Consider the following 14183-nt stretch of genomic DNA (forward strand, 5'->3'; position numbering starts at 1 on the left):
CCTTCCGCTGTCGTCGGCATCTTGTACTCGTCGGAGAAGTACGGTTCTCTTATGAGGCTCATGTAACGGTCAGACCGCCTAGCCCTGAGGCCCTCATCACCGTGCAGAGGGATGACTGGCGGCAGATTGTCACCACTTACGTGGCTTGGGACGGTCGCATCGTCGTCTTTCGAATCGTCGAGAGATTTGAAGAGACCGTACCTATTCTCGATGAACGTTTTCGCCAGTGTCAATCCTTCCTTGACCACAGGAAAGTCGTCGAAGCTATTGTTATCGAGTTGCGTTCCCAAATTCATTGCGTGAACTCTCCGCGTGCTCGCGGGGCTCGTGCCTCGTGCCTCGTGCCAGCATAGATGTATGAGAGATCTATGGTGCCAGCACGGATACTAGTATCCGTGGTGCCAGGCTCGTGGACGGTCGATTATGCGCAGTTTTCTGTCGACGCGCGTTAGTAGAAGACTGGCGTAGAAGAGTTCCGTGTTGGATCTCGTCCTCTCGGCGCTTCTCGCCTTCCCGACCGAGAGCGGGATACTTTCGAGAAAGCTTAGGTAGTAGAGTAGTGTATCGAGTTCATATTAAGACTAAGCCTCCTCGTAAAGATGCTTCTTGTTACAGTCGTCCACCTGAATCGTTTGGAGGCTCGCCTTTTCCTCTACTGGGCGATTTTATTCAGGACCGAGATGAATCACGGTGGCGTGCGGAGAAATGTCTGAAGGGAATCGGCTACGCGAACATATATAAGACGGTGTACGGAATTCTCAGCCGGATCGCTGAAGAAAATCTACGCCTATCAAAGATCGTGGTCATACGATCGTCAATTGGATGTCGACGTCGTTTTGCCTGCTCTGCTAGCTGCCTCCTCACTATACTTAGAGTGTATCTATCGATCGAGACTTACGTTGGGAGCGCGTAATTTAGCTAAGAGCTAGGACACAGCATGCGGGGCGCAGAAATGGCGTTGAAAGAACGCCGATATCAAATAGTTTCGTGTGGCACGAAGGTATTTTTCTCAAGTATTCGTGTGGCACTGCCGTTTACTGTCAATGAATCCGTTGTTTCCTTTGATTGTGAGTAGGCCTGTTAAGGTGTTTCCGGGGGCAGTTGTATCGTAAGCCAGGTGCCCACCCACGACGAGAGAGTATACCCCTTCAGTAGAATAGATTTAGCTCGCATCGAAGAATTAACCGAAAAGAGTCCTCTTACCCGAAGGAATGACTCGCTGTGACGTATTGTCAACCAGTGATAGTTGGTAAGGTTGAAGAGTAAACGATACCGTTGTAGCTTCACCCTCTTTCAAGAAGACGCGACTAAATCCTGATAAATGTAATTAGAAAATTAGCAGCCCCTTCGTAGATCTATTTGCATACAAACCTTGGAGGCTGAGCTTGGGAGTCTTGTACTCCTGACTTGGAGCGGTGACGTAAAGTTGAACGACTTCGCTGCCGTCCACTGATCCGCTGTTGGTGACCGTAACGGATAAACTAACCGGATCGCACGCGTTCACCGTCGACGACGTATTCCACTTCAAATTCGAGTAGGCGAATGTCGTGTAAGACAGACCGTACCTGAAGATGACAATTACTCGAACCCCGCCTATGTGTTATTATCAGCTGACCCGAATTCCCATTGCGAGTTTCCTATGAAGTACCTGTAAGTTCTCCCGGGCGGGGTCTGTGGTTTATTTTCTATGTATAGCGATCAGATATCACGCTGATTTTTTTCTGTACCGTAAAATCATATGACGTCATGTCGGGAAGTTGCTGCGTTTGATCGAAAAACGTCAAAGGCAGCTTTCCTCCCGGATTATACAATCCGAAGAGGACGTCGGCAATAGCTGAGCCGGCTTCCTGACCCCCGTACCACGCTTCAACAACGGCTCCAATTCCTAGATTTGGTATACGTATGTAATTGAAGCGTTACTTCTCTATATACCTTCAACGCTTAGTGATAAAGGAGCACCGTTTACAAGACAGACGACGACGGGTTTTCCCAACCGGCTCAACATTTGCAGGAGTATCGGTTGCACTCCAGGTAACTTTTTATCAAAGCTCAAGTTGAAACGCTCCTGCTAAGCTTTTCCTTTTTTTCTCTCACCGTTAAGTTTTCTCTGTCTAGGCCCTCTCGTGATACTCCCGCCGAGAGGCCGCCAACGAAAACGATGACGTCGGACTTCTTTGCCAGGTCCAATGCGGCTGAAAAACCGGCTTCAGACTGGCTGTTTATGTCGCAACCCTGTTCAAACGAAACGACGACTTTTCCACTCGAAATATTAGAAGCAACGTCTGAAATTCCTTGAAACGGCGTCACAACGTAACTGGGGAGTCCTAGCACGAAATCAAGGTAATGATAAGCATTAAGATTTGCGACTAACCAGCGTAAGAGTGCGTGTATTGTTCAACATCGGCGTTGGCTGCGGGCCCTATGACTGCGATTCGATTGTATATTGGCTTCTTTCCCATGCACAGCTTTGCGATCGTTTCTGAGCCGCCGAGGCAAAGTGGGAGCGTGTCGTCGACGTTGTGTAGCAGCACAATGCTTTCCTGAGCTGCTAGCTTGGCGAGCATTCTATGCAGCACGGTATTAATTAATTAAATTTCCGCAGGAACTATCGTGTCAACCTATGTTCGCTGGAATCGATCACACTCTGTGGTATCTGAGCGTAGGGATTCATCTCTGGTGGATCAAACTCTCCCAGTCTCATTCTTATGGCGAAAAGCAATTTAAAACTAAGTCGCAGTATCGACTATTAGACATATAGCCGCTTCCTTCTCTTGCAGCCATACCTTTCCTCTATCTGTGACTTGGATATTGCTCCGTTAGTGACAGCGGTTTGAAGATTTTTGAGTGCGTTTTCGTCGTTGTAAAGAAGATTCACACCGGCCTTAAATCCGACAGCAATAGCGTCCTACGCATCAGAAAATCAAAAGTAATCTCTGTACAATAACAGTAGGAACGCCTACTGAAGTTGAATTGACAAAATGATGACCAGTGTTGATTCTAGTAACAGCTCCCCAGTCATCAACGACGTAGCCAGAATATCCCCAATCACCACGCAGAACACCAGACATCATCTAGAGTAAGTCCACGCCTATAAGTGATTTTTTTCTATTCTGCTTCTGATGCCTTTTCATTGGCACATCCTGGGGTGCCGTTGACAGCTCCGTAATCGCACATCATTCCCAGAGCGTTTCCGTCGAGTACGGTCGCTTGAAATCCCGGCAGTATCGAATCGACGAGATCACGTTCCGTTATGTTTGAACTGTACGTGCCCTCGTTGGTGGGACCACTGAAGACGGAGAAATGACGAATAACGGAAATCGTCTCGAGGTATTTATCCGATTTCAAGCTATTCTGCAAAGCATCCGTATACTAGAAACGTCCAATGAGCCCAATCAAGAGTAAAACTGTCGCGGACGAAACCTGAGAGGCGAAACGCGATATGACGTACGGGTCTTCGCCGTACGTCTCCGAAGTCCGTCCCCATCTCGGATCGTGAACCAAATTGGCGAGAGGCCCCCCGTTGCATATGAGACACACATTGCTCGCGTCCAAATAGCCGAGCGCGTATCGTCTCGCGTTCAATGCTCTCGCCTCGTCCGCCGTCGCCTTGGCAATGCGTCGCGCCAACGTCACGTCGAACGACGCCGCCTGAGCGATGGCGTGCGGAAAGATGGTGACGTACGAAGCGAGACGCGTCTGCATGGAATAGTGCGACATGTCGTAGTCGTCGGCGACGCCGTGAATGCACGTCTGATCCCACCAGAACGAGGGGATGCCGAGATCGAGTATGGGAGCGGCGTAGATGGCGCTCAATTGGACGATTTGATCGTCGAGCGAAACGCGTTCGGCGAGATCGGCGACGCGTTCGGCGAGCGGGAGCGACGCGTTGCAGAAGGGAAACGATCGCGACGGCGAATTTTCGTCGCACGATCGTGACGATGTCGACGTGCCGTCTAGACAGAAATTGTCGTACGTTTCGAACGTCTCGTTGCTCGTGTAGTTCCAGCGACTGAGCGACACGCATTTGGAGTCGTCGCATTTTCTGAGAGAAACTTGGGCTCCTGTTGTGAAGCTGTCTGCTTGGAGTACGAAGGTGGTGTCGTTCGCGAGCGCCAATAGGGAAGTCGTGTTGGAGTATTTCCACTCTTGCACGAAAGCGGTCGAGTCGTTTCTGCAATCGGCGGCAACGACGAGATTTTTGTCTTGCACCGACGCTCCGTAGTGTCCTCTCAGGACGACAGCGGTCAAGCAGCGGGAGTCATCGGTTGCCGGTCGCACTGTGCCGTCGTCGTGCAGTCGCCAGTGTTGGCCGAGACGTGCTTGGCCGCACGGGGAAAGGTACAGCGTCTTCACCGAGCAGACAATGGAGCTCGCAAGAAGGAAACGAAGACCGAACATCATCACTAAAGGAAGGGATCACGTGCATGGAGACTAAACTCAGCCGACTGCTGAGGCAATGGCTCTTCTTCCGGAAACTTCGAGGTTTCTTCAAACTTTGCATATCGTTCCATACAGTTATTGCATGAAGATCAACTTTGCTGGGGACGGAAGTCTATTATGGCTAGTGGACGTGATTGGTGGATTGTGTCATGGACGTACCAGCACCACGCCCAGAGGAAGCCTAGGCTTATTTAGGCTCTATTTTAGGTTTTTCTTTGGCCCGTCTTGGCAGTCCTTGGCAGTCTCTCTCGCAGTCATCCGTAGACTCTGTGATGATTTTGAAGTGAGTGGTGACTATTTCTGGATGAGCTGCAGCGACCTAAGTCATTTGTTTCTAGGCGTTTTTGTCTTCTTCTTCTTTTTTGTCTTTTTCTCTTCAACGCGAGCGTCAGTGGCTACTCTGGGGCTAACTCTACCGAAATAAGCCACTGTCAGTACTATACGGACATGATATCCTTCCTACGTTTGTTATGCTTACAGTATAGTGCTTCACTGCAACGCCCTTCCTCGGATGGAAAATGGAACCAAGTCGACTAATGAAACGGCCGTCAATGCGGTAGTCAAGTTTATGTGCGAAGAAGGATACGTCCTTCATGGAGCAGCGTCAGTTGTGTGTCAAGAAAACGGCAGTTGGTCAAATCGCCTTCCTTCTTGCGTGAAAGGTTATGTCTATGTTATTGCGCTGGAATGTCCTTGAAGTCTTCATTATGTAGACTTCTGTATAGCCTCGGAGACCCAGACCCTCTCCGCGCGCGCTACTGGGCGAGGCGCGGCGAGGCGCGGCGAGGCGCGGCGCTGGGGAAGGGTCTGGGTCTCCGAGGCTAGGTACAGTACTGCATGTATATTCTGGAGCTAAACTTCCTCATTGTCTGCGAATGATTTTGAATTCAGCTCTCTCTACGATTTTAATTATTTTAGATCAACCGTATTCTGTTCGACTCACTGGATCGTCTCGGTCGAACGAAGGACGCGTGGAACTGTACTACAACGGGGAGTGGGGAACCGTGTGTGATACTGACTGGGATCTACAAGACAGTAACGTCGTGTGCCATCAGCTTGGACTGGGACGTGCACTTACATACAGCAACAGCATACCGGGAAAGGGCTCGATTTTGCTCAGTGGGGTACGCTGCAATGGGTCAGAAGAAGGGCTTGCGCAGTGTCTCTCCGACGGTATATTTCGTCGTACATCTGGCAGTTGCAGCCACTCCGAAGATGTGTATATATCGTGCAGAGGTAAAATATGTGAGATAATTATGCCATCGCGTATAGTTCGATGTGAATTCTTTTAGAGGGTCGATGCTCGGAACTCCACGTACCTTTATCTTCTGCTGAGATCTCTGGAAACGCTACTACGACGAACGTGACTTTTTCATGTCAAAGTAGATCTGAACTGTCTGGTCCGTTAAGCGTCTCGTGTTTGGAAGACGGCACATGGTCTGATGATGCACCGGTCTGCATCGTAGGTGAGAAATTTTCACGTGCATGTAAGACACTTGACTGGGAAAGGTATGCATGACAAAGATCTTGAGACTTACGTGGTAGTGGCGTAGTTTGGGTTTGAAATGCACCAATACGAAGGTAGAAGTCCTTAGAGTGTCCTAGGCTAGTAGGGTGACCGAACTATTAGTAATCTAAGAGGTTTGCCTGATCGTTTTTTGTCTCGTTTAAGACGTTTGGAAGTGCGAAGAAAGAAAATGCGTCTTTCCCTTTACTTACAAAGGCGTAGAATGGAACAGCTGTACGAACATCGATCACAATCAGCCCTGGTGCGCAACCAAGCCCGGAGCTTACGAAGACCACAAATCTTGGAGAAATTGCCCTTGTCAAGATGAGAAAGAAGAAGACTTAGGTCGGCTTAAAACGAGCGAGCATTTTGTCACCGTATTTTTACTATGGGCCCTCCTTGCATAGGTGAAACTAGAACGTGCGGAGGAACGGGAGGCGGAGCACCGTGCAAGTTTCCATTCACATACAAGGGGAAAGTCTATCAAGCGTGTACAACCTACGACGCGGAAAAGCCAGATCTACCGTGGTGCATGACTGACCGTTACAAGTGGGGCAACTGTAGATGCTGCCTATGTCCTCCGAAACTCCAAGGTAAGTACAGACGGTAGAACCTCGCTAACTGAGCTATCAGCATTTCCTCGTAATCAGTTATATTTTCGTATGAGGTTCCTCTTAGAAGTTATTTGCGATCCGATTACGCCGTCTTTTGATGGAACAGCGTTATTTTTGTCTTTATTACGACAGTCGTTTTTCAGTGTGGCGAAGGACTTTGAACTCATTGGAAAGTCATCCGTAATTTTTCTCGCTATAGTGGGACTCCCACTAGCGAGACAGACAGATTACGGACGACTTTATATGGTAGCTCCTATAGAAGCTATAGACGCCTTACTTGAGCTTCTATAGGAGCTTTATATAATGCACGTGATTGCGAGCCAATCAGGAGCGCTCATTAGAGTGGTGTATCTCGGTTATCTCACTCTTCCGGTCTATATACCACTCTTCCGGCGTATACACCTTCCGGCGTATACCACTCATCCGGGTTAAAAGTAGCAGATCGCGTTTGAATTCGCGCTCCTGATGGGCTCGCAATCGCGTCCCATTATACCACGGATACTAGTATCCTCTAGTATCCGTGATTATACTAATGCTCGTTTGATATTCCAACGTACCCACCCCTAAAATCCCCTTGCCCAGCAAGGGGGTTGGCAGGTGCGCGGAGGGTGTCCGGCCGCGCCCCTCCCTCCGTGGGAGTGGTTCCAGATTAACACCCCCCAATGGCACGTCACGCTGGCAAGCCAGCGGAGAACTACGTACACGCGCCCCCAGATCGCAGGGAGGGTCGGGAGGAAAAAGCACCTATCTCGCAAGCAGGCTAGCGACCCAATGCCCTCCCTACCCGGATCGCGCGCCGCGCGCGCGGCACATTTCCCGCCCGTTACGAATATCAACCGCGTCTAACGGTGTGCGTTGGACTTCATTCGCCGAGGGCCAGACCCGCCCGAGTGCTCTAAATAGCGTATCCCACTCGCCGTGTAACATATACATATTTATTCTCGAAGCAATATATTACACTACACTATACGCGACCTCTCGCAGGTCTTACAGTATCAAAACGAGAAGCGCACTTACAGAGTAGTTTTTCACATTGGTGTTTTATGTCAATGATAGATATTCGTCTTGTGGGTGGATCGTCTAAGTACGAAGGGCAAATCGAAGGGTATTACGAAAACGGCCTGTGGGCGTTGGTTTGTGACAAAGACTTCGGTATGGAGGAAGCGTTCGTTGTTTGTCGTGAACTCTTTTCGACGCCCCCTGCGCGTTTCACCGTGGGCTATTCATTTCAATCGGGACCAAGTTCGTTTGTGCTTGAAATTCGGTGCTCTGGGAAGGAATTTCGATTGCAAGAGTGTTCACACGGGAATTCTGGTTTATGCTCTGTCAGAAACACAGCCGGAGTTGTTTGCTTGGGTAAAGGCGTCTAGTTGTTCTTCATATCTTGTGATTTTCATAATTTTAGATCAACCGTTTCCTGTTCGACTCACTGGATCGTCTCGGTCAAACGAAGGACGCGTGGAATTATACTACAACGGGGAGTGGGGAACCGTGTGTGATACTGACTGGGATCTACAAGACAGTAACGTCGTGTGCCGTCAGTTTGGACTGGGTCGTGCACTTACATACAGCAACAGCATACCGGGAAAGGGCTCGATTTTGCTCAGTGGGGTACGCTGCAATGGTTCAGAAGAAGGGCTTGCGCAGTGTCTCTCCGACGGTATATTTCGTCGTACATCTGGCAGTTGCAGCCACTCCAATGATGTGTATATATCGTGCAGAGGTAAAATATGTGAGATAATTATTCCATCGCGTATAGCTCGATGTGAATTCTTTTAGAGGGTCGATGCTCGGAACTCCGCGTACCTTTATCTTCTGCTGAGATCTCTGGAAACGCTACTACGACGAACGTGACTTTTTCATGTCGAAGTAGATCTGAACTGTCTGGTCCGTTAAGCGTCTCGTGTTTGGAAGACGGCACATGGTCTAATGATGCACCGGTCTGCATCTTAGGTGAGAAATTGTCACGTGCATGTGAGACACTTGACTGGGAAAGGTATGATCTTGAGGACGTACGTGGTAGTGGCGTAGTCTGGATATGAAATGCACCAATACGAAGGTAGAAGTCCTTAGAGTGTCCTAGGCTAGTATAGGGTGACCGAACTATTAGTAATCTAAGAGGTTTGCCTGATCGTTCGGTAGAACCTCGCTAACTGCACGAGCTATCAGCATTTCCTCGTACTCAGTTATATTTTTGTGTGCGGTTCCTCTTAGAAGTTATTTGCGATCCGATTACGCCGTCTCTCGATGGAAAGGCGTTGTTTTGTCTTTACTAATTAAGACAGTCGTTTTTCAGTGGGGCGAAGGACTTGAACTCATTGGAACGTCATCCGTAATTTTTCTCGCTATAGTGGGACTCCCACTAGCGAGACAGATTACGGACGACTCTATATGGTAGCTCCTATAGAAGCTGTAGGCGCCTTACTTGAGCTTCTATAGGAGCTATTCTCGAAGCAATATATTACACTACACTATACGCGACCTCTCGCAGGTCTTCACAGCATCAAAACGAGAAGCGCACTTACAGTGTAGTTTTTCACATTGCTGTTTTTTTTCAATGATAGATGTTCGTCTTGTGGGTGGATTGTCTAAGTACGAAGGGCAACTCGAAGCGTATTACGACGACCGGTGGGCATTGGTTTGTGACAAAGACTTCGGTATGGAGGAAGCGTTCGTTGTTTGTCGTGAACTCTTTTCGACGCCTCCTGCGCGTTTCACCGTGGGCTATTCGTTTGAATCGGGACCAAGTTTGTTGGTGCTTGAAATTCGGTGTCCTGGAAAGGAATTTCGGTTGCAAGAGTGTTCACACGGGAGTTCTGGTTTATGCTCTGTTAGAAACACAGCCGGAGTCGTTTGCTTGGGTAAAGGCGTCTAGTTGTTCTTCATATCTTATGATTTTAATTATTTTAGATCAACCGTTTCCTGTTCGACTCACTGGATCGTCTCGGTCGAACGAAGGACGCGTGGAATTATACTACAACGGGGAGTGGGGAACCGTGTGTGATACTGACTGGGATCTTCGAGACAGTAACGTCGTGTGCCGTCAGCTTGGACTGGGTCGTGCACTTACATACAGCAACAGCATACCGGGAAAGGGCTCGATTTTGCTCAGTGGGGTACGCTGCAATGGTTCAGAAGAAGGGCTTGCGCAGTGTCTCTCCGGCGGTATATTTCGTCGTACATCTGGCAACTGCAGCCACTCGGATGATGTGTATATATCGTGCGAGGGTAAAATTTGTGGAATAATTATGCCGTCGCGTATAGTTCGATGTGAATTCTTTTAGATGGTCGATGCTCGGAACTCCACGTACCTTTATCTTCTGCTGAGATCTCTGGAAACGCTACTACGACGAAAGTGACTTTTTCATGTCAAAGTAGATCTGAACTGTCTGGTCCGGTAAGCGTCTCGTGTTTGGAAGACGGCACATGGTCGGTCTGCATCTCAGGTGAGAAATTGTCACGTTAGTACGTGGTACTCCACCGATAATTAATACTGGAAAACGTATGCATGGCATAGATCCCGAGACTTAGTGGCGTAGCCCGGGTTTGACAAGGTTGCAATGCGCCAATATGGAGCGTCCTAGCTGAGCTAGTAGTTTGCCTGATCGTTTTTCGTCTCGCTTAGTTAATTAAGGCATTACGACGTGCGAAGGAAGTAACTGCGTCTTTCCTTTGGCGTAGAATGGCACAACTGTACGAGCGAGGATAACAATCAGCACTGGTGCGCAACCGAGCTCGGAACTTACGAAGACCGCAAATATTCGGGAAATTTCTCTTGCCAAGAAGAGAGAGCAGAAGACTTGGGTCGGCTTAAAACGAACAAGCGTTTTTGCCGCTGCATTTTTTCTGTAAATCTTCTTTGCATAGGTAAAACTAGAACGTGCGGAGGAACGGGAGGTGGAGCACCGTGTAAGTTTCCATTCATATACAAATCAAAAGTTTATGAATCGTGCACCACCTGTGACGCGGTAAAGCCAGGTCTGCCGTGGTGCAGCACCGGCAGTGGCACGTGGGGCAGCTGTAGATGCTGCACATGTCGTCCAAAAGGTGAGTACAGACGGTAGAACCTCGCTAATATTATGATTTTAATTATTTTAGATCAACCGTTTCCTGTTCGACTCACTGGATCGTCTCGGTCGAACGAAGGACGCGTGGAATTATACTACAACGGGGAGTGGGGAACTGTGTGTGATACTGACTGGGATCTACGAGACAGTAACGTCGTGTGCCGTCAGCTGGGACTGGGTCGTGCACTTACATACAGCAACAGCATACCGGGAAAGGGCTCGATTTTGCTCAGTGGGGTACGCTGCAATGGTTCAGAAGAAGGGCTTGCGCAGTGTCTCTCCGACGGTGTATTTCGTCGTACATCTGGCAATTGTAGTCACTCCGATGATGTGTATATATCGTGCGAGGGTAAAATATGTGGTATAATTATGCCGTCGCGTATAGTTCGATGTGAATTCTTTTAGATGGTCGATGTTTGGAACTCTATGTGTATTTGTCTTCTGCAGAAGTTTCCGGGAACGCTGATACAACGAATGTGATTTTTTCATGCAAGAGTGGATACAAGCTGACTGGTCCAATGAGAGTTTCGTGTTTAGAAAACAGCACGTGGTCTGATGATACACCAGAGTGCATTCCAGGTGAGCAGATTTTATACCATGCACTACTTCCTCCGTCGCGAGAGTATTTGCACTATACGTCACGGTACTTAGCCATTCGCATGTGAGACTTCATTAATGCCCGGCTCTAGTAGAACGGAGGAAATTAATGCTTTTAATTAATGCAGCCTTTAGCTTGCCCTGACATGTTTGGGTTGTGGAATTTGACTTTGACGGTCTCGTCGGAGACTCAAAAAGACGAAGAAAACTTTTCTACTACGAAAGTGAACTTTGCATGCGACAACGGTTATATACTGACTGGTCCTTCGAGCATTTGGTGTTTGGAAAGCAGCCAATGGTCTGAAGATGCACCACGGTGCGTTCCAGGTGAGTCGTTTGAAATATCCTTGCATGTATGATTATAGTTATCTCATCCTCTCATATTAAAAGTCCTGCGGAAAGCGCGGAACTCATACAGTAGCTGAGACTGCACGTCTTGTGTACGTTCCTTAGATACTACAAGCATCGTTTTGTAAAGCCCTATAACCATGGCATAATGTTACTATACATGCTAAGTCAAAAATTTAATTAAGTAGGTTTTATATACTTTACCTCGTTAAATTGCTTCCAGTCTAATTATTTGCTTTTACAGTCTCCCTAGCTATTCCGATTCTCACACTCTTGCTCTTCCTTATTGTTTCCGGACTCACCATCAGATTTACCAACAATTTCAAATTCATATTCTCTCTTCGCGGTATTTACTACCTCCTACTAACAGCAAGCTCTTTTCTGTTTGCTATACTTATTGCTACTTATTTTGGGCCCTACTCCACACCCTTGGTGGTAGAGGCCGTTGTTAATGCGGATACCGTTTTGTGCCTTTCGCCGTTTTTCACTCAAACTCTATTTCATCTCATCGGCAACTCGATTAACAGACAAGCAAGAAAGTTTATGTTTATCGCTTTTATCGTAATTGTTGAGATCGTGATCGGGGTTTTGTCTTCATTCATTTTTTCCGACTCAGATTGCAGCGAAGGTGACACATTTTCTTCAATCGTCTTGTCATATTGGCTAAACGGCGCACTGGCAATGGGAAGCGGACTCGTTATTTGGATAACGTATTTCAAGGAATATAAACATCGGCCAAAATGCCAATCTTTTCTCGAATGTTTGACACTAACATTTCTTGCGGCGCTTTATCTTTCAGCCTTGGTGACTGTTACTTTTGAACACGACTGCAAGATACAGCATCATTTTATGATAGTTCTTGCTACGTTTCCGGCTCTACTGACACTTCATGTACTTACGTTTAAACTCATTAAAGATGTGTTTGCTAAGAAGTACACATCAGGTAAAGTTGCCCACTAAATCCGTTTATTTTGTTGAGATTAGTTTTGTTTAGGAACAAATTTACCTATAGAACTCTCTTTTCGCAGCGCTTCTGGAAGTAGCCTAAAAAATAATGCCGCCGAAGTTGACCAAGTAGTCTACTGGGACGAGGACATAGTACAACAAATCAGTGCAGTCATCATATCGCCTTCCCGAATTCAGAAGGAGGCTTGGATTGGCCGAGGTACGATACGTAATAAATATTTGAGTAATAACAACACGGATCTCTCTCTCTCACATAAAGGAAACTTTGGAGCGGTGTTCAAAGGTACAATGAACAATGCAGTAGTTGCAATGAAGTCAGTATTAGGTACTCTCTTATATATCATTTCTTGCTTTCCATTTTGACTTGAAGTTTGCGTAGATGAAATGAATCGCAGAGAAGTAAATGATTTTGTTCGCGAAGGCCTTCGAATGCGCCAATTCGACCATCCAAACGTGATTAAGCTATTAGGCATATGCTGGTCCGACAATCCGTCGAATCCCTATCATCGGTCTCCTCTTATCATTCTGCCCTATATGGAACTTGGCGATCTCAAAATGTACCTTCGAAAATGCCGACCTGGAGAGCCAGCCGCATCTGTTCAGGACAAAATCCCCTTACAGGTATAAAGATCGAAATTGTAATCACTGTTGCTCGACGAAACGTTCTTTTTTAATTAAAGGGGAAGATTGGTTTGATACAGCTGGTCAAGTTTTCGCTGCAGATTGCTAGCGGAATGGAATACATATCTAATAAAGGAGTAGTTCATCGAGATTTGGCCGCAAGAAATTGCATGTAAGAAAGGAATGTTCACTCATCATAATTCATTTTAATTGAAAGGGTGAGCTGGAGTTTGGAAGTCAAAGTCGGCGACTTCGGCTTATCAAAAGTATTGGCAGCAGGCAAAGACTATTACCGAGCGAGTGAAGGAGGAGCGCTTCCTATTCGATGGATGTCACCCGAATGTCTTCTTGACTTTGTTTTCACACCGAAATCCGACGTGGTAATCGGGAACTTGAAATTTATTCTCATTGAATATTCCTGTCTTTAGTGGTCGTTTGGAATTACTGTTTGGGAAGTGATGACACTTGGAATGGTGCCCTATCCAGGTACATCTAACCAGGAAGTGATCTCGTTTGTCAAGTCTGGTCAACGCCTAGCAAAGCCAGAGGAGTGTCCTTTGGAAGTGTAGGAGTATTTGTCTTTTGAAATTCTTGTATTGATTTTCCTTTCAGATACAATATGATGCTTTCATGTTGGTCAGTCAAGCCCGAAAATCGTCTGTCTTTCACGAAAATCGTTGATTTTCTTGAGGATTACCTGACGGAGAAGATGAATTACTTCAATGTGAACTCAGACGAGGATGACCCTTACGCATTGGAGCCTGGCTGCCAAAGAAAGTTGTGAGGCCAATGATTATGTTACACAAGCGGAAGAGGTCGTTTGAATGTGAGTGAGAAGAATCGTAATTTTGTTCGTTTGTTTGTGTGTTTGTAGACTCGTTTGTTTGCTCGTTACTAGCGTAGAAAAAATTGCAAAAAATTGGACTTCGCCCTAGCCTCGTATGCCAGGCCTAGATAAATCATAGATGTATGGATAAATCAAGGGCTCTGGCCAGGCTCCTATACGTCTACCCCGGATTAACA

The 14183-nt window shown here is 47.2% G+C and overlaps 2 protein-coding genes across 4 annotated transcripts; one reads left to right on the top strand and one right to left on the bottom strand.

Annotated features, from left to right (window-relative positions):
- Positions 1 to 878: 878 nt before the first annotated feature.
- Positions 879 to 4398, bottom strand: LOC136187075 (beta-xylosidase-like). Its single transcript, XM_065974595.1, has 13 exons — positions 3421 to 4398; positions 3124 to 3369; positions 2961 to 3071; positions 2784 to 2905; positions 2619 to 2726; positions 2372 to 2565; positions 2095 to 2324; positions 1933 to 2035; positions 1728 to 1885; positions 1616 to 1671; positions 1372 to 1565; positions 1204 to 1314; positions 879 to 1146 (listed from the first exon to the last, which is right to left on the bottom strand). Exons 1-13 carry the CDS (start codon positions 4396 to 4398, stop codon positions 1010 to 1012), a joined length of 2748 nt encoding a protein of 915 aa, XP_065830667.1. The 3' UTR covers positions 879 to 1009.
- On the top strand, positions 1860 to 14066 carry LOC136187056 (deleted in malignant brain tumors 1 protein-like). Of its 3 annotated transcripts, XM_065974569.1 has the most exons (32): positions 1860 to 1894; positions 1946 to 2031; positions 2102 to 2340; positions 2603 to 2926; positions 3002 to 3076; positions 3159 to 3327; positions 3374 to 4723; positions 4779 to 4870; positions 4926 to 5102; positions 5359 to 5676; positions 5733 to 5906; positions 6113 to 6292; positions 6355 to 6540; positions 7618 to 7917; positions 7967 to 8284; positions 8341 to 8514; positions 9126 to 9422; positions 9472 to 9789; positions 9846 to 10007; positions 10243 to 10365; positions 10429 to 10608; positions 10660 to 10977; positions 11034 to 11207; positions 11361 to 11552; positions 11818 to 12516; positions 12568 to 12738; positions 12799 to 12864; positions 12919 to 13160; positions 13220 to 13332; positions 13378 to 13540; positions 13589 to 13725; positions 13773 to 14066. In XM_065974569.1, exons 7-32 carry the CDS (start codon positions 4713 to 4715, stop codon positions 13942 to 13944), a joined length of 5457 nt encoding a protein of 1818 aa, XP_065830641.1. In that variant the 5' UTR covers positions 1860 to 1894; positions 1946 to 2031; positions 2102 to 2340; positions 2603 to 2926; positions 3002 to 3076; positions 3159 to 3327; positions 3374 to 4712; the 3' UTR covers positions 13945 to 14066. The 3 variants fall into 3 exon arrangements, with proteins under 3 accessions (XP_065830641.1, XP_065830648.1, XP_065830656.1); XM_065974576.1 differs by lacking the exons at positions 1860 to 1894; positions 1946 to 2031; positions 2102 to 2340; positions 2603 to 2926 and having other exon boundaries at positions 2997 to 3327; XM_065974584.1 differs by lacking the exons at positions 1860 to 1894; positions 1946 to 2031; positions 2102 to 2340; ... (1 more) ...; positions 3002 to 3076; positions 3159 to 3327 and having other exon boundaries at positions 4711 to 4723; positions 4921 to 5102.
- Positions 14067 to 14183: the final 117 nt, after the last annotated feature.

The sequence above is a fragment of the Oscarella lobularis genome, chromosome 1 (genome assembly GCF_947507565.1).
Source record: "Oscarella lobularis chromosome 1, ooOscLobu1.1, whole genome shotgun sequence".
Classification (NCBI taxonomy): domain Eukaryota; kingdom Metazoa; phylum Porifera; class Homoscleromorpha; order Homosclerophorida; family Oscarellidae; genus Oscarella; species Oscarella lobularis.